This window comes from Sapajus apella, unplaced genomic scaffold, assembly GCF_009761245.1.
Source record: "Sapajus apella isolate SASKATOON/1434 unplaced genomic scaffold, GSC_monkey_1.0 scaffold20, whole genome shotgun sequence".
Taxonomy (NCBI): domain Eukaryota; kingdom Metazoa; phylum Chordata; class Mammalia; order Primates; family Cebidae; genus Sapajus; species Sapajus apella.
The window spans coordinates 11,528,874-11,553,484 of NW_022436960.1; the positions used below are offsets into that span (position 1 = coordinate 11,528,874).

The 24,611-nt window shown below is 37.0% G+C and overlaps 1 protein-coding gene across 1 annotated transcript in view; it reads left to right on the top strand.

Annotated features, from left to right (window-relative positions):
- Window positions 1-3,868: 3,868 nt before the first annotated feature.
- The window catches only part of CATSPERB (cation channel sperm associated auxiliary subunit beta), a 179,653-nt gene continuing 158,910 nt past the window's right edge, over window positions 3,869-24,611 (top strand). The window contains 1 exon segment of the mRNA XM_032287619.1: window positions 3,869-3,991. Coding sequence (XP_032143510.1) covers window positions 3,890-3,991 — 102 coding nt within the window. The 5' untranslated portion in view covers window positions 3,869-3,889.

The following is a 24,611-nucleotide window of genomic DNA, read 5'->3' on the forward strand; positions in this document are numbered from 1 at the left end:
TTAAATAGTTACTTACATAGCTGTCTCTCTTACACTATAATTTCCATGAAAGCAGGGTTTCATTTATTGCTGCATTCCTGAATCTAGTACAGTATCTGATCTATAAGAGGTACATAGTCAATATTTGTTCATTTATGCATTTAACTGATATGCAATGTTTTGAGTGTTAGGGATTTAACAGTGAACAAACAAAAAATGAATGAACACAGAGTCAGGTTTTATGGCTCAGTAAAGTGATAGTTAAGGCCAGTATCTTCTTATTGAGAGAGATAATGCTGTATAATACATTATTACCATATTTACTTAAAAAATTCACTGGTATATTTCTTAATCATAGAGAAGAGAACTATAATAGTTTCATATCTACCTCACTATCAAGCTTACAGAAAGCTTCTGAAATTCTAAAGTGTTCATAACACATAATGCTAAATTTAGTAGATTGCTGAGATGTCTATCAGATTTTGCTTCATCATTACATGGAGCAGCTTAATGTATATCATTACTAAGAACAAAAATTAATTTATTTAAAACATTTTTTGCAGGGAATGAGTCAAATTTGATATCCTAAAGTAGGAACAATACTTAGATTGTGTCCAGCTTTGAAATTTTCTTATAAGATGTAACTAACATATTTAAGTGACCCTAAATAAAATAAACAAGTAGTGTAGTTATTATCTACTGGCCTAAACAGGATTCATAAGACTTATGCAGAAAAGAAGACTAGTATAGAAGATTGGTTATATGATAGTTCTGCTCCTGGAGGGATAGAATGAGAATTTAGGAGACCCCCTACTGACATAATTTAGAAAATAAGTTTAGGGAAGAGGCTGTAAGAGAAGCAAACCTAATTCCATGTACGTTCCAATACTAGGGACAATTTCCTCTGTCTTTATCCAGGAAGGAGAAATAATAGGTCTATAGATGAAGAAGGTGAAAAGGATTGCTGAGTAATATTTTCTTAATTTATGATTAAAAAGAACCCTGGGAAGACAAGACAGCCAGACAAGAGGCCTTTAAGATTAAGGGAAGTTTATGGAACAAGGATAAAAAAGTAGGAAGGTAATTGTGCAGTTGTACAGTGACCCTATATGCTTCCTAATACTATATGCTTTTTGTTTTTACATAAGATGACTTGTCATAATTCAGCTCTCCTACAGAGGAATGATACAAAATTCTTATATTGCCCCTTCCTCTCCTCCTTTCCTGCATCCTTTTCTTCTGCACTCCTTCCTTTCCCCTCTCTCCAATCCCTGCAAAACTCCTGCTCAATTTTTTGCTTTCCTGATTAAAAATCTGAAAACTAGTCTGGTCTATGGTAATAAAAACCACTAGCTCTTGTGCCTGGAAAAGACCCTAAGAGTCCCCTACTGTAAATGCCCAGGTAGCTAGAACATAGCAATATTTATTTTCAAGAAATATTTATTGGGCCGCTACTTTGTGCCACTCATTTCAGGTGCTAGGAATATAACACTAAGCAAAATAGACCTAACAAACAAACACAAACAAAAAACTGCCGCCCTCATAAAGCTTATATTTTAGTGAATACATCAGAATATACAGAATAGTTTCAACTAAAATTTGATGAGTTTCATGCAATGAATGAACAAATAGAAAATCAGAAAGTCTGTTCCTGGTCTTTTCTTCTATATGACTGTTCTATATGCCAGTCATCATCACTGAATCTCTTTCTGTCTTCAAATGCACGTGTTAATAATGTACCTGCATTATTATCCAGGGTTTTTTTTTTTCCCCCAATAAAAGATACTTTAAAAAAAAAAACTTTTAGTTTCAGAGGTATATGTAGTATTTTTAGTAAATTATATGTTGCAGATGTTTGATGTACAGATTATTTCATCAGCCAGGTAATAAGCATGGTACCTGATAGGTAATTTTTTGATCCTTGACCTGCTCCCACCCTCTACCCTCAAGTAGGCCCTGGTGTCTGTTGTTCTCTTCTTTGTGGTCATGTGTACTCAGTGTTTAGCTCCTACTTATAAGTGAAAACATACAGTATTTGGTTTTCTGTTCCTTCATTAGTTTGCTTAGATAGGATAGGGGCCTCCAGCTCCATCTATGTTGCTGCAAAAGACATGATCTTGTTCTTTTTTGTGGCTGTATTGTATTCCATGGTGTATATGTACCACATTCTCTTTATCTAGTCTACCATTGATGGCAATCTAGGTTGATTCCATGCCTTTGCCATTGTGAATAGTGCTGTGATGAACGTTAAGTGTGCCTGTGTCTTTATGGTAGAAGAATTTATATTCCTTTGGGTAGAGACAAAATAATGGGATTGCTGAGTTGAATGGTAGTTCTGTATTAAGTTCTTTGAGAAATCACCAAACTGCTTTCCACAGTGGCTGAACTAATTTACATTCCCACCAGAAGTATATAAGTATTCCTTTTTCTCTCCAACTTTTCCAGCAACTGCTATTTTTGACTTTTTTAACACTAGCCATTCTGACTGGTGTGAAATGGTATCTAATTGTGGCTTTAATTTGTGTTTCTCTAATAATTAGTGATATTCAGCATTTTTTCACAGGCTTGTTGGCCAAATGTATGTCATCTTTTGAATAGTGTCTGTTCGTGTCCTTTCCCCCTTCAAAAAAGGTATATTTAAAGATATTATTTTCCTTGAGCTACTTTTTTTTTTTTTTCTTGAGACAGGGTCTCACTCTGTCACCCAGTCTGGAGTGCAGTGGTGTGATCATAGCTCACTGCAGTCTTGACTTCTTGGGTTCAAGCAATCCTCCCACCTTGGCCACTCAAATAGCTGGAACTACAGGCATGTGCCACCATGCCTAGCCCATTTTAAAATTTTATCTAGAGATGAGGTTTCAACATGTTGTCCAGGCTGGTCTTGAACTCCTGAGGTAAAGTGATCCTCCTGCCCTCGGCCTCCCAAAGTGTTGGGATTACAGGTGTGAGCCACTGCACTGGCCTAAGCTACTCTTTAAGCGAAAACAGTAAATGTGTATATGTCAAGTGATCATTTAATTGAAGAAAACTACCTCAGAATTCCTAACCTGGGGTTGTGATTGTATAAGAATAATCCCCTTGCAAATCAATTTTTATCTGGGTTACTTGTGTGTTTGGGTTTTCCTGGCTTTGAAGATGGTAGAGATGTGGTTGATTTTTTAAATGTTTCTTTGTTTTTATTGGCTTTGGACAAAAACAGATATAGATATCTTTATATTATGGGAGACTACTTTTGGAGTATCTTGGAAGGCCAAATAGAATATTCTGAATTTTCTGCATTTGCTGCATTTCTGGTGTGTGTTGTGTGTTTGTGTGTGTGCTTGTGTTTGTGTGTGTGTATGTTTTATATTTATACTCCTCAGTGTAGTTACATAGGCTAATCCTTTTCTATCTTTTTTTTTTTTTTTTTTTCTGAGACAGAGTCTTGCTCTGTCACCAGGCTGGAACACAGTGGCGCAGTCTCGGCTCACTGCAACCTCCGCCTCCCGGGTTCAAGCGATTCTTCCGCCTCAGCCTCCCGAGTAGCTGGGACTACAAATGCGTGCCAAACGCCTGGCTAATTTTTGTATTTTTAGTAGAGACAGGGTTTCACCATGTTGGCCAGGATAGTCTCAATCTCTTGACCTTGTGATCCATCTGCCTTGGCCTCCCAAAGTGCTGGGATTACAGGCATGAGCCACTGCGCCCGGCCCCTTTTCTGTCTTTTAAGGCTGGAGGAGAAAAGAAGGAAAAGTAAAAGGGATCAGAAGCATTTTCTCGAAATGTTAAAACTAGGTTGTTCATTATCTAAATACAGTTTCTTCTCTGGCACATTGAAGTTTTTTTCTTAAAACATTTTATTCTTTCTTTAAAGACATTTTGATTTTTTTTTTTTTTTTTTTTGCAGCCTACAGTCAAGGTGAAAGGAAGGATGAAAAGTAAACCAAGGAGATTATGGCATCTACTCTTCAGGTTACCTAAAGATATGGGCTTTTACAGGGGAATGGTCACATCGAGGGTCAGGAAAATGACTGTAAGCGGTAGGATTTGGCTTATGATGATGTGTGTTTATGTGCGTATACCTGAACATACAATACACATGCCATTTATCTTGTAGAATTAGAAAAATGACATCTGTTTTCCTGAAAGTGAGGGAAATAAATGATCCACAGGGTGGGAAGAGTGATGGAAACGTTGTCATGGATTTGATCACAGACAAGTTTGTTTCTTTTCCCAGTCCAGAAAAAAAACTAAGCTTGACAAGTAAGGAAGTTTTTCCTTTCCTAGTCCAGAAGAAACTAAGTTGTAGACAAAACAAAACAGTAAAATGTTTGGGATAATGCCATGGGTTCTTTGGCTTAGGTTCTATATGGTTACACAGAGCCGGATCTGCTCATTGTGTCTAGCAGTGTGTCTCTGCTATGTGATAATAAATGATGAATTCTCAAGGAGTTTTTATCCCTACTTCCTTCTTGAAAGCTGATAAGGTTAAAAAAAAATTTCCTTTTATGGCTTACCTGGGTGTATGAAAGAAAATAGTTCTTGACCTTTTTTCTCCCCCAGCATATCTGTATGACACATTTCCATCACTAATAGTGAGTCACACTAGCAGTAATTTGCACCTAGCATGTGAATCTTGAAAAAAGCCCCCCATTATTGAAGTAGGTAGAACATAGTGAAATAAATACACATACCTAGTCTGTGTAGTTTTATCTTCAGGCCGTTCACACAGGAAAATGTCATTTGTTGTTTTGAATTTCGTAATCACTTTTCCTTATTAATCTTACTGCCTACATAATTTCTATGCCCCAGGTGTGAGGAAAATGAACTAGATATACTTATTTTTTTAAAATCAAGATGTTGGAAGATACTAATCTTTTTGGGCCACTTTTGGAAATTTTTGGTTTAACCACTCAAAATACTAATTTGTAAAGCAAAAATAAGAAATCTTTTCAGAACCCTGTGTGATTGTCATTGGTTGGTATAAGACAAGTAGATAAATTGGTTGTTGTTTGAGAAGGGAGGTGAGAATAACCTGGGGAGACCAAAACCACTCAGGATGTCTTCACATTACATGCATCTAGGCCCACAGTTTTACAAGGCTTGGATTCAATTTCATCAGAATGCTAATAAACTGGGGGAATTAGCTCAGCTAATAAAACTTTCCAAAGTCTGGTAAGCAAACTGTAATACTAGTTTTCTAATTTCTAAATGGAAGACAGTCCCTTACAATGATTTAAATATTTATGTCTGCCTTTACGGCACCTCTGTGTTGTGTCAGGGCATGCATGAAGTTGAATTTTAGAAGCCAGGTAATTGTTTGGGGAGCATGTAATCAAAGCAAAGGGAAGTGGATTGTAGACAGAGGTATTATTCAGGCCACGGTGCGGCCAGTGTAATATCTCGCCTCAAGCGGCAATCTGCTGAAGATCCTTACTGTCAGAGGTCCAGATTTAGTGTCTTTCTCTTGGAGAGCACGGTACTCACACTGTTTATTCTGTTTCTTTGACCATCCCTTTTGCTGTTTTTCATTCAAACCATTCCCACCTGTTTATAGAATCTTTGGCCAGACAAGTTATCATTTAATTGAAGAGATTTCAGCTTGCTAAGTTAAAATCCCATTTTATGATGTCTCCCAGACATCATACCCAAGTCATCTGAAGTGCAGTTTTAGGAGTTCTCTCTACTCTTTGGTAATAAATGTCTGTCTGAAGTCTGTAGGTTTGCAAAATTTCATCTATCAATAGCATTTGAAGTATTTGGTATACTTGATTATTCCTTCCTTAACATATTTCTTCACTTTCGAGAAACTGTTTTTGGGGTATGGGGGTTCCATTAGCTAGCATGGCAAATATGGCATTGTCATTCAAAGGACAAGGAAGCTAAACAGCGTTTTTATTGTAGTTTTATTGTAGGTTGGTAGGCTTCATACCACAAGGAAAGTAAGAGAAAATTATTAGCATAGAATACCTCTCTGGTTTGTCAAAGACTATTTCAGGTCATCATTATACGTGAATCTGCTTCCCAAGACTATGTCAGTTTGGAATCTGGATGCCTGGAACTGAGAGATTTTAACCAGTGATGTGTTTTCTAAAGACGTGAGGAAATTGTGATAAAATAACTGTTTCTTTCTTTATTATTTTCTCCTCCTCCTCCTCCTTCTTCTTTCTTCTTTCTTCTTCCTTTTTTTTTTGGTAGAGATGGAGCCTTGTTATGTGGCCCAGGCTGGTCTCAAACTCCTGGCCTCAACTAATCCTCCTACCTCAGCCTGTTAAAGTAGTGAGATTTTAGGGTTTACATCTGTCAAAATACCTGTTTCTGTCTTTATATGCTCCTCACATTGTTTAGCAAGTTTTCCGTTTATATTGCAGGGTCACTGGAAAGTGTTGTAAGTGTACTTTTGATACTATTGTATCTGGCATCAGTGTATTTATCCAAAAGTGACAATGGTTTATCATTTTTTTTGCCTTGGGAAGAAAATGGTAAGAAGTAGATTTTTCATGTCAAGTGTGGTGTAGTGCTGTTTGAAAGAAATACAATCTTATAATAGTGTTATATTTTAAAAATTTGCTGATATTCTCTGTAATGTCACAATATTTTTTGCAAGTTTCAGAAGTAGGGTTTCTTTATTATGAGATTCATAATGTTCACAATGTTATCTAAAATGTAACATTCTTTCGGGGGTGGTGGTGCTAACAAGTCATCTAAAAGTAACTTATTATTTGCATTTTTAACCAGAGTGGTAGAATGGCTGCCATCAATTTAACACATTACAGCAATATTTGCTAGAGAAAGTTACAAGTTCTTAGAGCTAAAGCTACTCAAGTATTTACTTGAGTAAATTTTAGCATTTTTAGTAGAGACGGGGTTTTACCATGTTGGCCAGGCTTGTCTTGAACTCCTGGCCTTAAGTGATCTGCCTGCCTCAGCCTCCCACAGTGCTGGGACTACAGGTGTGAACCCCCATGCCTCGCCATCCACAAGTATTTAACCTGAGTTTGTCTTTGCTGCTTACAATATCTAGGACAAAGTCACAATTATACAAACCATCCAGAAAATGTTTTTGGAGAGAAGTTTACCAAAATACACCTATAAAAAACATCTGGAAATTTACACTCATGGAAAAGGCTTTATCTGTTAAGATTCTAAATAACTTTGTTGTGATAGTAATAATGAGAAAACAAAGTTCAAGTTTTTAGGAATACAGAAAAATAAGAGTAAAACATCATGTACCATTATGAAGCCAATTGGTCATAAGTAAAATCATGTCCATTTGAAGAGGTTAATTTAATGTCCATATCCAAAGAAAATAATAAGCACATGAGAATAGTTTATATTTTTGTATAAATGCAAGGGGTACAAGTGCAGTTTTGTTACATGGGTATATTATGCAGTTGTGAAGTCTGAGTTTTTAGTGTAATCGTCACTCAAATAATGTACATTGTATTTGTTAATTTCCCATCCTTCATCTCTCCTCACCTTTCCACCATTCTGAGTTACTAGTGTTTATTATTCCATACTCTAGGTCCATGTATACACATTGTTTAGCTCCCACTTATAAGTAAGAATATTTGGTATTTGACTTTCTATTTCTGAGTTATTTCACATAAGATGATGGCCTCCTGTTCCATCCATGTTGCTGAAAAAGATATGATAGTACTTTCTGTGGCTGAGTAGTTTGTATTCCATTATGTATATTATATGTGTGTGTGTGTGGTGTGTGTGTGTGTGTGTGTGTGTGTGTGTCTGTGTGTGTCTGTGTGTATATATATATTTATGTAATATATTATAGCCTAGATACTTTATTTTGACACAGAGTTTTACTCTGTTACCCAGGCTGGAGTACAGTGGTACAATCTTAGCTCACTGCAACCTCCACCTCTTTGGTTCAAGCAATTCTCCTGCCTCAGCCTCCCAAGTAGCTGGGACTATAGACATGTGCCATCATGCCAGGATAATTTTAGCATTTTTAGTAGAGACGGGGTTCTACCACATTGGCCAGGCTTGTCTTGAACTGCTGGCCTCAAGTGATCTGCCTGCCTCAGCCTCCCACAGTGCTGGGATTACAGGTGTGAACCCCCATGCCTAGCCATCCACAAATATTTTATAACAACAATTTATATGTGTATCTACAAATTATATATATATTATATATTTATAATATTAATATACTAATATCTAACATTATATACATTATAATATATACATATGTAAATATAAATTGTCACTTTTGGATAAATACAGTGATTCCAGGTAGTATCAAAAGTGCACTTGTGACACTTTCCAGTGACCCTGTAATAAAAATGGAAAACTTGCTAGAGAATGTGAGGAGCATATAAAGACAGAACAGGTATTTTGACAGATATGGTGGTTCATACCTGTAATCTCAACACTTTAAAGGACTGAGGTAGGGGGATCACTTGAGGCCAGGAGTTTGAGACCGGCCTGGGCCACACAGCGAGGCTCCATCTCTACCAATAAAAATTTTTTTTAAAAAAAGGAAAGAAAGAAACAGGTATTTTATTACAACAATTCCCTTGTGTGTTTTTATATATATAAATTATATATATAAATATATAAATGTGTCTTTAAATATATAACATATGAATATATTAATGTATATATATGGGCACATTTTCAGCACATTAATATATATAATTATATATATGTATATAGATGTAGTATATATATATTTACCATATTTCCTTTATCGAATCATCTGCTGATGGACACCACTTAGGTTGAGTCTATGTCTTTGCTATTGTGAATAGTGCTGCCATAAGCATATGAGTGCAAGTATATTTTTTATATGACTTTTTAATATGACTTCCTTTGGGTAGATTAAACAGTAGTGAGATTACTGGATTGAATAGTAGTTCTGTTTTTACTTATTTGAGAAATCTCCATATGGCTTTTCATAGAGGTTATACTAATTTACATTCCCACCAATAGTATCTAAGCATTCCCTTTTGTCCACATTCTCATCAACATCTTTTTTTTTTTTTTTTAGCTTTTTAATAGTAGCCATTTAAACTGGTGTGAGATGATATCCATGGTGGTTTTAATTTGCATTTCTCTGACGATTAATTATGTTAACTATTTTTTCATATGCTTGCTGGCCATTTGCAGGTCTTGTTTTGAAAAAATGTTTTTTCTTGTCCTTTACCCACTATTAAATGGAGTTGTTTGTATTTTTGTTGTTGTTGTCACCACCGTGCCTGGCCTTGGATGTCTAAATCTCTTGCTAGACTAGAGAAGTTTTCCTCAATTATTTTCTCAAATAGTGTTTCTAAACTTTTTGCTTTTTCTTCTCACTTGGGTATGCCTGTGATTTGTCAGTTTACTTGTTTTATGTAGTCCCACACTTCTTGAAAGCTTTCTTCATTCTTTTAAACACTTTTTTCTTTTAATTTTCTTCTTACTGGGTTAATTCAGTGAGGAAAAAAAGACCAGTCATTACATTCTGAGAATCTCTTCTGTTTGGTCTAGTCTGTTGTTGAAGATTTCAATTGTATTTTGTAATTCCTTCAACGAATTTTTCATTTCCAGAAGTTCTGTTGTTGTTTTTAAAGATATCTACCTCTTGGGTAAATTTCTTATTCATATCCAGAATTTCAGATTTCTCTTGTATCTCATTGAGCTTCTTTAAAGTCAGGACTGTGAATTCTCTATCTGGATTTCAAAGATTTATTTTTGGTTAAGATCCATTGCTATAGAATGACTGTGTTCCTTTGGGAATATCATAGCACTCTGTTTTTACATACTTCCAGTATTATAATGCTATAATGCTGATTTCTTCACATCTGGAGTAAAAGTTGCTTTTTTCCTTTTTTCTTTCTTTCTTTTTTATTTTATTTATTTATTTTTGAGGCAGAGTCTCTAGCCTGTAGCCCAGGTTGGAGTGCAGTGGCACAATTTCGGCTCACTGCAATCTCTGTCTCCCAGGCTCAAATGGCTCTTGTGCCTCACTCTCCTGAGTAGCTGGGATTACAGCTGTGTGCCACCAGGCCTGGCTAACTTTTTTATATTTTTAGTAGAGACGAAGTTTCATCATGTTGGCCAGGCTGGTCTTGAACTCCTGGCTTCAAGCAGTCTTCCCACTTTGGCATCTCAAAGTGCTGGGATTACAGGCATGAGCCACTGTGCTCAGCCCAGTTGCTGCTTCTTACTTTTAAATTTACCTTCATTAGTATAGGACTTTTTTTTCCTGAGGATGCAAATATGGTGTTTGTTGAGTAGGATCAAGGATTCATGTTTCCTGATGTCTAGTTTAGTAGTCTTTGACTCAACAGACATCAAGTACCTATTGTATCTAGAAGTAATGTATTAAAGGTAATCTTTTGGCTTAAATCATTTTAGAATGTATAACATCCTTATAATCCAAGTCATTGCCCATTTCAACTAGAAAAGAAGATATATAGAAATATCAAATGTTAACAAGGTAATAGGCCATTGCTTTTGTGTAATGCAAAATTTGATAATGATTTTGCTCTTTGCCCTAGTTATTGATAAAATTATTAAAGCTAACATTGCCTCACTGCCTACTTCTAGGTGCTGTTCCTTTAATAAGTATATTTTGAACATCATTTGCTTAACCTTTTTTTTTTTTTTTTTTGGAGACAGGGTTTTGTTCCGGTTGCCCAGGCTGGAGTGCAATGGCGCGATCTTGGCTCACTGCAACCTCTGCCTTCTGGGTTCAAGCCATTCTCCTACTTCAGCCTCCCAAGTAGCTGGGATTACAGGCACCCACCACTGTGCCCACCTAATTTTTGTATTTTTAGTAGAGATGGGATTTCACCATGTTGGCCAGGCTGGTCTCAAACTCCTGACCTTGTGATCCACCTGTCTTGGCCTCCCAAAGTGCTGGGATTTACAAGCGTGAGCCACTGTGCCTGGCCTGCTAAACCATTTTTTAACCGATTAGAAGTCCATCTACTTGACTTATATTCATTCTCTTCCCTATGTGATCTTTTTGAGTAATGAAATAAGATTATTTTAATATGGCTAGAAAGAATATATATCTTAAAATGAGGGCGTGCAAACTTTTGTTAAGATTGACACGTCAAATTTGTAAAGAATAAAAGTAAACCTCATTTTTAAGTTTATTATTTTTTAAATACCACAAATGGCAGTAAAATAGGCTTCATTTAAATCGGTACCTTCAATTGCCCACAACCCCAACCACTTGAATAATTAAATGCATTTTACTTAAACATATTGGATAATTTGGAGTAGAATCTCAATTAATGTTCATTTTACTTCTTTGATGACATACAATGTCCCCCAAGATTTAAAACATAATAGGAGCAACAAAAAATTGTTGTTACTTTTTAAAATTTTGCATTTAGTAACTTTGAACACTGCAAATCAACTTAAAATGTATGCTTTGCTACTGACTGTAACACTGACAATTGTATCATCAAGAGCAAATACTCATCTTTGAGACCTTGGGTCTAAAAAGTTAAAACTCTGCATTTCAGTAAAACATGTATTGATTTGGCAGTTGACAGAAGGTTGTCAAAGCACCTTATGTTGGAAGTTGTGATATATGATATCTAGGTCCTCCTCCGAGTGAGTCTACCAGAGACCACAGAGAGGAAAATGTGCCTCTCGTTGTCTAACTCCTGATGAGTAAGACTTGAGTTAAGTGCAGAAAACAGGCCTCTGCTGGGTCTATCCATGGCAGGCAAGTTGCCCAAATGAAAACCTTGGGCTCTGTCTCAGCTGCTACCCTAACTTTCAAGTGACAGCAGTTAGTCTTTCAAAGTTTTAAGCACTTTTGAAGAGTTTCGGATGTATTTTTAAAAGTATTACCACAGATGTAAGAGAATTCATTGTGTCAGACCTAACCTCAAAAGTTTTAAGTTTGTTCTTAAGTGACTTTTGAGAAATTAACAATCTAGGAATAAGTGTTTTAATTTACCCTACCTATTGTGGTTACTGGAACAAGGTACCTTTCTGATAATGAAACAGAAATCCTTTCATTCCTGGAATTTCCTGTTGGGAGTGTAGTTTTCTGAGCAATATGTAATGTTGGTTAGTTATGCAATATGTTGGATTTTACTGCCAGCTTTGTTTAAAAAGGGTGTGAGAGGTTTTGACCAACAGGAATGTGAAGTCAGAGTTAAGTATGGCATCATCTTACCACCTGCCACATGAATAAACCCGGATTCTTAAGCAAATATGTTATACATTTAAGTGTTTTTATTAACTCAGATAAGCTAGCTATAAAATAGTTTTATCTTTACATGGATATAATTTGGAGAAACTATCTTTTTCCCTCCAGGAAGGTGTTAGTGGAGAAAAATTTGTCCCAAAGTTGTATACAGAAGTTAATAGACATGTGAGGGAGGCTGTCTTCAGTGATTGCAGGGGAGATGGATGGATCTGGAGATATGCTTATAATGTATTTAAATCCCAGTACGTGGGTGAGAGTCGAGTCTTCAGCATTATGGCACACCTGTTAATTTTTCTCTTCTGCTCTCTCCTCTGTCTCTAGCTACTTGGATAAATGATTAGTTCTCCCACATAACATTTCAAGATCTGTTTAGAATAAGCCTCTACCAGTCTCATACAGAAAAGCATGTATAGTCTATGCTGTTTTTAAGGATATATAGAGACTATGTTGTAGTCTCCTTCAATAATACATTACCTATCTTTAATAATTTTAAGCATCAGGAATTTCTTAGGTTAATATCTAATTTAATTTTCCCTAAGGCAGTTCCCAGCCTCAGCACTATTGACATTCTGGGCTGGATAATCCTTTGCTGGTGGGGAGCAGCGGGGGCTTACCTGTGCATTATGAGATAGATGTTTGGAGCATCCCTGGGCTCTACTCCCTAGATGCCAGTAGCACCCTGCCCCCAGTTATGATAGCCAAAAATGTCTCCAAACATTGTCACGTGTTCCCTAGGGGGCAAAATTGCCCCTGTTTGAGAACCATAGAGAATTATCCAGTTTTTATCTTCTCATATTCCATATGGCTATGATTTACTTGAGATCTCACTTAAGAGGTGAGACTGAAACTTGGATTTAGTTTTTTTTTTTTTGTAACACACCATGCTTTTTCTTGGTTTAAGATACTCTGATATTCTACTTATGGGCTTGTCCAGCTATAAGTTCTGTTACAGTATAGCCAACCATTGAATAATCTACTCCATATTATGCACATAAAATCTGTAGTTCTCCTTAATATCCACTTCTACATATTGTTTGGAGTTGTTTCTCCCAGAAGAAATCCTGAAATGGGACTTTGTGTAAAAGCAGTTTATTAGGAAGTGTTCTCAGGAAAAATTGGTAAAGGAGTGGGGAAGTGGCCAGGGAGGAGAAAGAAACCAAACAATGGTACAATGTCAGGCAAACTTCCAAGCAAGTAATTTTAGCTCAGTCCCACAGGAGAGCCCTGGAGACAGTGTAGATCACATCTCAGAACTATTCAGATCAGGTACAGGAGAAAAAAACTAGTGTATGTGTACTTCCCTGCCCATCAGTCATTGTTTGAGGTGGAGTTTCTTAGCCTTGACATTTTGGGGGTAATTCTTTGTTTTTTGTTGTGGGAGTCTGTCCTACACATTGTAGGCTGTCTGGCTACAATCTTTGACTTCTATGTGCTAGATGCCAGTAACCACCCAGCCACCTTTCCCAGCCCAGTTACCACAGCCAAAAGTATCTCTAGACACTTTGACTCCTGGAGGTCAAAATCGCATTCTCATTCAGGACCACTGGTATGAGTGTTGTCCCTGGGAAGATGTAAATTTCCAGCAACTTTAGATATTCAAGCAAAATGGTCTTTGGCAGCTTAAGAGAAGCCCTCTGATCGACACTGGCATTGGCTGTGGGGGTGAAAGCACACCAAGCGCCATGTGCATGCAAGGTTAATGAATTCTAGTAGCTCTGGGTGGAGTGCTGATGTCATCTGCTACCTGTATATTGACTTATTAAATTTCTCCTTTTCAGCCATGTGAGCATGTTTGATATGAAGGCACAGTTTTCTTTTAAGGGCATTTAATGGAATGACTCAACCAAGTGTGCTACATTTTATAGTCAGTGCCACTAGAGCAGTATCTGACTCATCCTGCTGTCGTCATAATACACCATAAATGCCTCTCCACTGAGGCTAATTTTAAGCTCTGTAGAATTGATTTGATCCGAAACCTGAATCAAGAAAGAATTTCCTAAGTTGGAACCATTCCTGCCAAACTAGAGTTGCTGATTTTTGTTTTACTCTAATGACAGAAAATTACTGTGTTTTAGCTGTGTTTTTCTAATATTGAACCTATTGTTATTATACCTCTTGCCCCCAATCTACCATTCATTCATTCAAAGAGTGTTTACTGAGTACCTAATATGTGCCCAGTACTTCGCTAAGTAATAGGAATACAATAGGGGACAAAAGAGATATGGTTGCTCTATTAATGGAACTTCCAGTCAAGTAAGGGAGAAAGATAAGAAATGAGTTACAGTTCAAGGAGCAGGATTGTCTGAAAATAGCCATGAGTTCTCACTCTAGGTTTCCTGGACAGTGAGAACTGGGGGGTTCTCTTCTACTTCATGGGAGGGGCTATGCTCAATTCTTATGAGACTGGCGGCTTTGTCTTATAAAGCCACCAGTAGAGATGATTTCAACTTTGCAGGGAAGCTGGCATTCTTAAACAACTCCAGTAAGCAGCCTGCTTGGCTGTCAAAGTCAGTCTGCCTGGCACCAAGTGTATTACTCTAATGTTAAGGCTGTATAAACAGGGAGAATAGCAGAGAGGCCATTGTCTCTCCAACTAGAAGCAAATCCCCATAGTGTAGTGGTTCTTGTAGGAGGAGAAAGAGATACCCATATCTTTTGTTCTCTCACTAACCATGGCCTTTTACTTGTAAGTTTTCTCTTTCCCTAATAAAGTATATCTTTAACCTATACTGTGTAATGTTGAGTTTGCCTTTAAACCTACGTAAGTACTGTAAAGAAAAAAGAGCAGATTTAAAAGATGTGCCATTTACTTCAGATTATTCAAGTCATCAAAAAAGCCTGTTTGAGAAAGTGACATTTGAGCTGAGACCTGAGCACTGAGAAAATAAATCATGTGAAGATCTAGAACAAGAGTCTTCTAGTCAGAGGGAGACTATGGAAAATTCCTCAGGTAGAGAACTTGTTATGTTTAAGGAATTGAAAGAAGACTAGTTTGGGTGGCTAGAGCATAGAGGTGGAGGGAAGGGAGAATGAAAGCAGCATGAGATGAAGTTGGAGAAGTTCAAAATGCAGTATGGAGCCAGATCATAATAAATGGCCTCACTGGCCATGATGAGGAATTCTTATTTTATCCTAACTGCAATGGGAAGCCATTAAAGCAAACTTCAAAATTCTGGTTCTGATTTAGGTTTTTAAAAAAGATAATTGTCATTCCTGTATGGAGAATGTTTAGAATGGGAGCAGAGAAATCAAGAAAGCAGTGAAATAGTTTATTTGATAGATGGCAATATGGCTTGGATGTTTGTCCTCTCCAAATCTCTTGTTGAAATGTAATTACCTTGTTGGAGGCGGGGCCTGGTGGGAGGTGTTTGGATGATTGGAGTAGGTCCCTTATGAATGGCTTAGCACCATCCCCTTGGTGATTCATGATTTCTTACTCTGGTAGTTCACGTGAGACCTGGTTGTTTAAAAGTGTGGCACCTCCCGCCTCTCTCTCGCTCTCTCTTACCATGTGACGTGTCTGCTTCTATGTCATCTTCTTCCAGGAGTAAAAGTGCCCTGAGGCCTCATCAGAAACTAAGCAGATGCCAATACCATGCTTGTATAGTCTGCAAAATGGCAAGCCAATTAAACCTCTTTTCTTTATAAGTTACTCAGCCTCGAGTATTTGTTTATGGTGATGCAAGAATGGACTAACATAGTTGCTGATTGCTTTGGTTAGGGTGGTGGCATCGTAAGTAGAAAGAAATGAAGAGAGGTGATATCAATTTTGGAAACACAAATGAAAGGATCAAGAATGACTCCCAAGTTTTTTTTGACTTTTGCTACTAGATAGGTGATGAGATGAAGGAAATGTGGAGAAGGAGAAGGTTTATTGTGGTAGGAGGACAGGATGCAAACTTACATTTTGATCACATTAAACATTAAATGTGAGACATCCAGAGATTCAAGAGGGCAATTGGATATATAGGAGTGAGTCCAGAGTCCATATTTGGTCTGGAAATGTAAATTTTAGAGTCATTTGCATATGCATGATATTCAAAGCTAAGAGCTTGGACAGTCTTGCTTAGGGAATGAGTCTAGATAGGAGTACCAAGGACTCAGTCTTGAGGTTCTCTAAAAGAAATAGGTTAAAGAAATGAGGAGAAACCAGAAAAGGACATTCAGATGATGTGAGAAAAAAAGGACATTCAGATGATGTGGGAAGAGAAGGAGTACTGCAAATTGTTCTTCCTATTCAGGCTTGGAACAATAAAGTTAAACACAAAAATCATGAATACATACTTGGGCAACAGAATTGTATGGTAGTTCTTAGTTATATGGAATCATCCAAATGATGCAGAAAATGTTTCTGTTTTTAAAGATTTTCATAGAAATGAAAGCACAAGCTTTAAGAATTCTAGGAAGCAGCTGGGTGTGGTGACTCACACCTGTAATCGCAGCGCTTTGGGAGACAGAGGTGGGCGGATCACCTGAGGTCAGGAGTTCGAGACCAGCCTGACCAACATGGAGAAACCCCATCTCTACTAAAAATACAAAATTAGTTGAGCATGATGGTGCTTGCCTGTAATCCCAACTACTTGGGAGGCTGAGACAGGAGAATCATTTGAACCCGGGAGGCGGAGGTGGCAGTGAGCCGAGATGGTGCCATTGCTTCCAGCCTGGGCGATAGAGCGAGACTCCGTCTCAAAAAAAGAAAAAAAAGAATTCTAGGAAGCCTTCCCTATCCCAATAAGATCATCTTTATACTTCCCTGTGTATTCTCATTGCACGTATCCTTATCCTACCTTGAAATACTGAATCATATGATGAGGAAAAGTCATTAGGAGTTCATGTGCTATTCCCTTTGTCTTCCACAACCACTCCCTCTAGTGCCACCCCTTAAGTACATAACTCTTCACCAGAATGTCTCCTTCTCATCTTTTAGTTTAGGTGTCATCTCAAAGAGGTATTCCATCAATCATGCATACCTTTCAATGCTCAAATGCATCCCCTCGGTAGCACATACCTCTTACATCATTATTCTTGGTCATTGCACAATACTATTCATGATCTATTAATTTACTCAAATTTTTACTAATTTTTGTCTCTTTCCCTTACTAGACTATAAATTCTATGAATGTAGGGTTATGTCGGTGTTTTATTCCAAAACTAATGAGATGTACACACATTTAATAAATATTTTTGAATGAAGTGATTATTTTAAAAATTTAAAATTTAGCAGTGACATAGAGTTCTTTTCTCCCCTTTCTTATACAAATGTTAATATCTTACCAATGTAATTAAAATTTTTTAAAATTTAATTTAATTTTAAGTTCCAGAATACATGTGCAAGACGTGCAGATTTGTTACATAGGCAAATGTCTACCATGGTTGTTTGCTGCACCTATCAACTCATCACCTAGGTATTAAGCCCAGCATGCATTACCTATTTATCCTGATCTCTCCCTTTCCCCAGCCCCAACTGGCCCCAGTGTGTGTTGTTCCTCTCCCTGTGTCCATGTGTTCTCATTGTTCAGCTCCCACTTATAAGGGTGAACATGCAGTGTTTGGTTTTCTCTTCCTGTGTTTGCTGAGGATAATGACTTCCAGCTCCATCCATGTTTCTGCAAAGGACATAATCTTGTTCTTTTTTATGGCTGCACAGTATTGCATGGTGTATATGTACCACATTTTTAAAATCCAGTCTCATTGATGGGCATTTGGGTTGATTCCATGTCTTTGCTATTGCAAATAGTGCTGCAGTGAACATATGCATGCATGTGTCTTTATAATAGAATGATTTATATTCCTTTGGGTACATGCTCAGTAATGGGATTACTGGGTCAAATGGTATTGTTGTTTCTAGATTCTTGAGGAATCACCATGCTGTCCTCCACAATGGTTGAATTAATTTACATTCCCACCAACAGTGTAAAAGCGCTCCTATTTCTCCACAGCCTTGCTAGTATCTGTTGTTTCTTGACTTTTTAATAATTGCCATTCTGACTGGCCTGAGACAATATCTCATTGTGTTTGATTTGCATTTCTCTAATGATCAGCGATGTTGAGCTTTTTTTCATATGTTTGTTGGGTATATAAATACCTCCTTTTGAAAAAATGTCTGTTCATATCCTTTGCCTACTTTTTGATGGTTTTTTTTTTCCTTGTAAATTTGTTTAAGTTTCTTATAAATTCTGGATATTAGACCTTTGTCAGATGGGTAGATGCAAAAATTTTCTCCCATTCTGTAGGTTGCCCATTTGCTCTGATGATAGTTTCTTTAGCTGTGCAGAAGCTCTTTAGTTAGACCCCATTTGTCAATTTTGGCTTTTGTTGCAATTGCTTTAGGCAATTTCATCATAAAATCTTTGCCTTTGCCTATGTACTGAATGATATTGCCTAGATTTTTTTCTAGGGTTTTTATGGCTTTGGGTTTTACATTTAAGTCTTTAATCCATCTTGAGTTAATTTTTGTATAAGGTATAAGGAAGGGGTCTAGTTTCAGCTATTTTAAAAAGAAGGAAATATTATCATTTGTGACAATATGGATGAGCCAGGAGGACATTACAGTAAGTGAAATAAACCAGGCACAAAAAACAAATAATGCATGATCTCACTTACATGTGGAATCTAAATTAGTAGAACTTATAGAGGTAGAGAATGGTGGTTACCACAGGCTGAAGCTTAAAGGATTGGCAATTTGTTAGTCAAAGGACACAAAGTTTCAGTTAGACAGACAGTAGGAATAAGTTCAAGAGATCTGTTGTATATCATGGTGACCATAGTTAATAACACAGAATCGTGTATACTTGAAAATTGCTAAGAGAGTGGATTTTAAGTGTTCTTACCACAAAAACATAAGTATGTGAGGTAATGCCTATCTTAGCTTGATTTAATCATTCCACAATGTATATGTGTACGAAAACAATCATGTTGTGAACCATAGAAATATACAATTTTGTCAATTTAAAAATAAAAAAATTTTTAAAACTAAAATGCAGACTTAGATAATAAAAAAAAGAAATCATACCAATATTTGCAGACCCCAGGAATCAACTGAAAGACCAACTAGTCAAATTATTCAGTCAGGTCACTGAAACAGAAAGCACAGAAACAGAAACCTCAAATAGAGAAAGAACAACAGTTAAAAGAAGTGATAGAGGAAATGATCTCATTCTATAGCTCTAAAAAAGATGAAAGGAATAGACAGCATGGAACATATGAATGTCTCAAAACTAAACAAACAGAATCTGTGTGAAGAAACTTATAAAACACCATGGAAAAAACAAAAAAGAAAACTTAAAGAAATGCAAAGGCATTGCCACATTTGGATAGAAAAATGCAGTGCCATCATAATATGAATTCTCCTTAAGTAAACCTAACTGACCCCAAAAGACTGTTTTTATTTTTGTTTTTGTCCAGAACTGGACAAGCTGATGAAAAAAAAAAAAAAAAAAACAAAAAAAAAACCACAAAAACTTGTTCTACAATAATGAAAATAATGAGATATTGGCACATGAGTAGATCAACAATTCAAAGAAATAGACTAGAAAATTCAAAAATAGATCCAAATATATGTAGCAATTAAATGAAGGTTTTATTTTAAGGCAGTGAAGAAAAAATGAGTTATTCAGTAAATGGTGTTGGGACAACTGAGTAGGCATCTGAAAAAAAAAAGTTGGATCTCTACTTCACAGATCATACCAAAATGATTTCCAGATGAATCGAAAATACCACATTAAGAAAATAAAACCATAAATTACCAGAACATAAAAGAGAAAATCCATTTATTTAACTACAAGAAAAAATATCACATCACTGTTTGAAAAGTCAAAAGACAAAGGACAGATGGAGGGTTTTTTTTTTTTTTTTTTTGTAGTTCAACTTACAGAAAAGAGGCTAATTTTCTTAACATATAAAAACATTTACAAATCAATAAGAAAAAGATTAACAACTCACAAAAATGACCAAAACCCATGAGCAAACAGTTCAGAAGAAAGGAGGTATACAATGTGAGAAATGCAAAGTTAATGATGATATAATGTTTTCGAGACCTAATAGGACTTGGTGAGACATGGAGAAACACACTCTTGCATACTGACTCCACGGCAGCAGTGGAGGACAATTTGATATTATCAACATTTTAAAAGCACATTTCTCTTCACACAGCAATTTTATTCCTAGGAGTCTGTTATATACCTATAGGATACAGATTAAATGACACAGAGAGGAGAATATTTTTTGTAATAGCAGAAGATTGAAAATGACTGAAATGTCTTATCAATAGATGGCTATAGAACATCCACACAATGGAATAATGGGCAGCTACTAAAAAGAATGGGGCAGCTATAAGGAACACTCTCCAACATGTATTGTTAGGCTGAAAATAAAGAAAATAATAGGGTGTACAGTAAGCTACCATTTAAGGAAAGTGAAAGTGAAAGTATATATATGTACACACACACACACACACACACACACACACACACACACCCTCATACACAGTGTGAGGTGAATAGTAGTAGTATCCCCCCAGATAAGGAAACTGTGGGTTTAAGAGGTTAAGTAACCTTTTCAATGTGACATCATTAATAAAAACCACAGGAATAAGAATCCAAGAAATCTAACTGTAGAATCCCAATTTCTCTTTACTAATCTATATTGTCCAGTGGGGAGGAGAATATATATCTTTTTAAAGCTGTTTTCTTTTATTGGGAGATACACGCATAGAAACAAAGTAGGACAGAAAAACTAATGGCAAAAGCAATAATTTGGAGTTCCAGTCAGCTCTTGCCTTTTGCAGAGGTATCCTCTTCTACCCGTTTCTGTGTCCTAATGATTATAAAATATGCTGATTCATCTATTTCTTGACTTGCCAACATATCCTTTGTTACTAAGTTTAGTTTAAATATTGAATACAGATAATTGACATTTACATTATTATGGCTGTTCCAGAATTCAACCAGAGAAGCAGAACCAGTAAGAGATCATGTATATATATATGGTTCCGCTTCTCTAGTTGAACAGTGTCACAGTCATAATAATGTAAATGCTATTTATTACATATAGTATGTTATATAAATGCATACAGTATATAATATCAATATATAAAAGTATGTACATATTTACATATGTGTACATACACTCCAGTTTGTTTATATTAAGGAATGAACTTATACAATTGTGAGGACTAACTAAGCAAGCCTGAAGTCTGTAGGGCAGGCAGTCAGAAAGGGAAAATCACACTTGGGCTGGAACCCATGGGCACAAGCTGGAGCTTGATGTCGCTGAACTAGGCCCTCTTTTAAAAGCCTTACAATTGATTAGTCTAGGCCCATCTACAACTGATCCTTTACTTTTTTATTAAAGCCAACTGATGAAGGTGATTGGACCTGCAAAATCCCTTCACAGCAGACCTAGATTACTGTTTGAGTAATAACTAGGAGAATGTATGTGATTTATACAAAATAGCTGCTCCCTCCCTTTTTGCCCTCCAGTTTGCAAGAAAATATCCCTTGTAGTCCAGCCTAACTAGAAACATATTAGGAAGAAAATTCTGGGGAATGTAGTTTAGCCTAGCCAAGTTGGCACATCACAAAGCCATCACAGTTCACCCTTTGTCAACTTGGCACCCATATACATCTCCTTATATCATAATGTCCAAATAAAGATAATAACAAAGTCACAATTCTTCCTAACATGATACAACTATCTATGCACAACTGTAACAGGCTCTTTCCAAAGAGGAGGATACAAAATCCTTGGTGATGTTGAGTCTTCTTTGATATTTTGTAACATAAATACTGAGATATAAAATTAGTCATTACTATCACATGCTAGATCATAAGGGAATAGGAGAGGGAAAACCACAAAAATATTTGGTTACTATATACACAACTATAATCATGAAAATACTCATAACTATTGCCATCCTCTGGTCATGTGGTCATTGCTGATATTTATGACTACCTTCTTCTACTACCCATTCCATATTTCCTTTGTCCTCAGCAAGCACCTCAGCTAGTTGTAGGTTTTTTTGTGTAATAGAATGGCCTATACCTTCATTCTTGAAACATCTGGGTTATTAGCAGTCCTGCCTGAATTGGGTTGTTGTAGTTTTCCATTGACTTTAATCACAAGACTAAACAATTCCCTGGGGGATTCTCCTGTATTCCATACATACTTCTGTCTACCCCATTGTGTAGTACCAACCCAGTTACTCCTTGGTAGTGAGAATCAATCACTCTAGCCAGTATAGTAACCTCTTTGTCTGTTGATTGAAAGATGTATGAGTGGCCAAACTGGCCAGCTAGCCGTCTCAACTTGCAGTTCCAAAAAAGTTATGATCTATACCCTCTATTAGTGCATAGTAAGTTACTACACACTTAGTGATTTAAAACAGTGCAGATTTGTTATCTCAGTTTCGTAGGTCCAGACACAAGTTTAGCTAGCTGTCTGTTCAGGGTCTCACAAGGCTGTAGCGAAGGTATTGGCTGGGCTGATTTTTTATCTGAAAGCTCAACTAGGGAAGAATTTGTTTATAAGCTCAAATTGTTAGCCGAATTTACTTCCTTGAGTCTGTATAATTGAATCCTAGATTTTTACTAACTGGAGGCCACTCTTAGCTCCTAGAAGATGGCTGCAATTCCCTGCTCTATTCACAGGCAGCTCACAACATGACTGTTTGCTTCTTCAAAAGCAGCAGGAGGCTCCCTGCAGTCTGATAAGACTTCTTATTTAATGAAACATAATTACAGGAGTGACATCCCACACCTCTGTCATGTAATATAACCTAACTGAATGATATCTCATCATCTTTACCATATCCTATTGATTAGAAGTAAGTCACAGGTCCCATTCACACTCAAGGGGTGGGAATTACATAAGGACATGAATCATTGTGGGTCACCTTGGATTATGTTTGCCACAATGACTGTGTAAATACTGTTCATTTCCTCCTCTAGAGGAGGTCCAAGGAAATATATTTCCTCCTTCCTAGAGGTCCAATGTCATGACCTAGGACATCAAAAAGAGAATGTTCTCAGCATCACAATCAAATGGATCTCTCTTTTTTTGAGACAGTCTTGCTCTGTCGCCAGGCTCCAGCTAGAGTGCAGTGGTGCAATCTTGGTTCACTGCAACCTCCGCCTCTTGGGTTCAAGCAATTCTCCTGCCTCAGCCTCCCGAGTAGCTGGGACTACAGGTGCACACCACCACACCCAGCTAATTTTTGTATTTTTTAGTAGAGATGGGGTTTCACCATGTTGGCCAGAATGGTCTTGATCTCTTGACCATGTGATCCGCCTGCCTCGGCCCCCCAAAGTGCTCAGATTACAGGCATGAGCCACTGCACCCAGCCTGGATCTCTTTTTTAACTATCCTCTCTGTCTTAGTCTGTTTGTGCTGCTTTAACAAAATACATGAGACTGAATAATTCATACAGAGCAGAAATTTATTTCTCATAATTCTGGAGACTGGGTAGTTCTAAGTCAACTCTCCCACAGGTTTGGTGTCTGGTGAGGGCTACTCTCTGCTTCCAAGAAGGCCCTGTGTTATTGCATCCTCCAGAGGGGAAGAGTGCTGTGTCTTCCCAGGCAAAAGGCAGAAAGGCAAGGGAGCAGAACACTGCATGAAGCCTTTTTTATAAGGGTTAAGAATCCCATTCTGATGGCGAAGTCCTCATGGCCTAATGACCTTATAAAGTCATTACCTCTTAACACTTTCACATTGGCCATTAAGTTTCAACACCTGAGTTTTGGAGGGGACACACTCAAACCATAGCACTCTCCATCAATTGTTTAAATTTATGACACATTTAGGATTTCTGTTTATTGGTTTTGAACACACATATTTATTCTCACTCCTGAAATACACACTAAAGGGATTTTTGAAGTGGCATAAACCCATAAGGACAGAGAGAACTGGAGAATTGACAGTAGGAACAAAATTTAGATAGCAGGAAAGCAAATGAATAAGCGATAACTAAATTAGCACATATAGGAAAGCCAGAATCCTAAACTAGCTTTTGGAAAAGATTAAAAGCAATGTGATTTGCACTCTAGAACCCCTCAAAGGGCTCAGGACTTCACAGCACTAAGTAGATTTTGAAGTGGAGGTAAAAGGGGTCAAAAGCAGGATTGTTTGAACAGTCATGTAAGAAGTGTTTAGATAATCTCCCCAGTACTCTACAGTCTACCAGCTGCCCTTTCCCCTTTCAGGGAGAAGTTGGAAGTTTCTTCTTGGGAGAGGGTAAAACAGAGGGTCTCTGGCCTGGTAGACATCAAGCACTGAGAATGTGGGTGCCATTTTGAAAACAGGAGAACAAGAAGAAATACTGCATGTTGACATCTCAGAATGCTAGCAGCCAGGACTGTGTACTCTTTGGGAAAGAGATGGAAGACCCAGGGAATTTGAGAAGCAAAAGAGAAAAGGCCTACTTGAGGTTCTTCCCCAGTAAAACAACTTCTCCAAAATGTGCTACAGTGAAACCCAC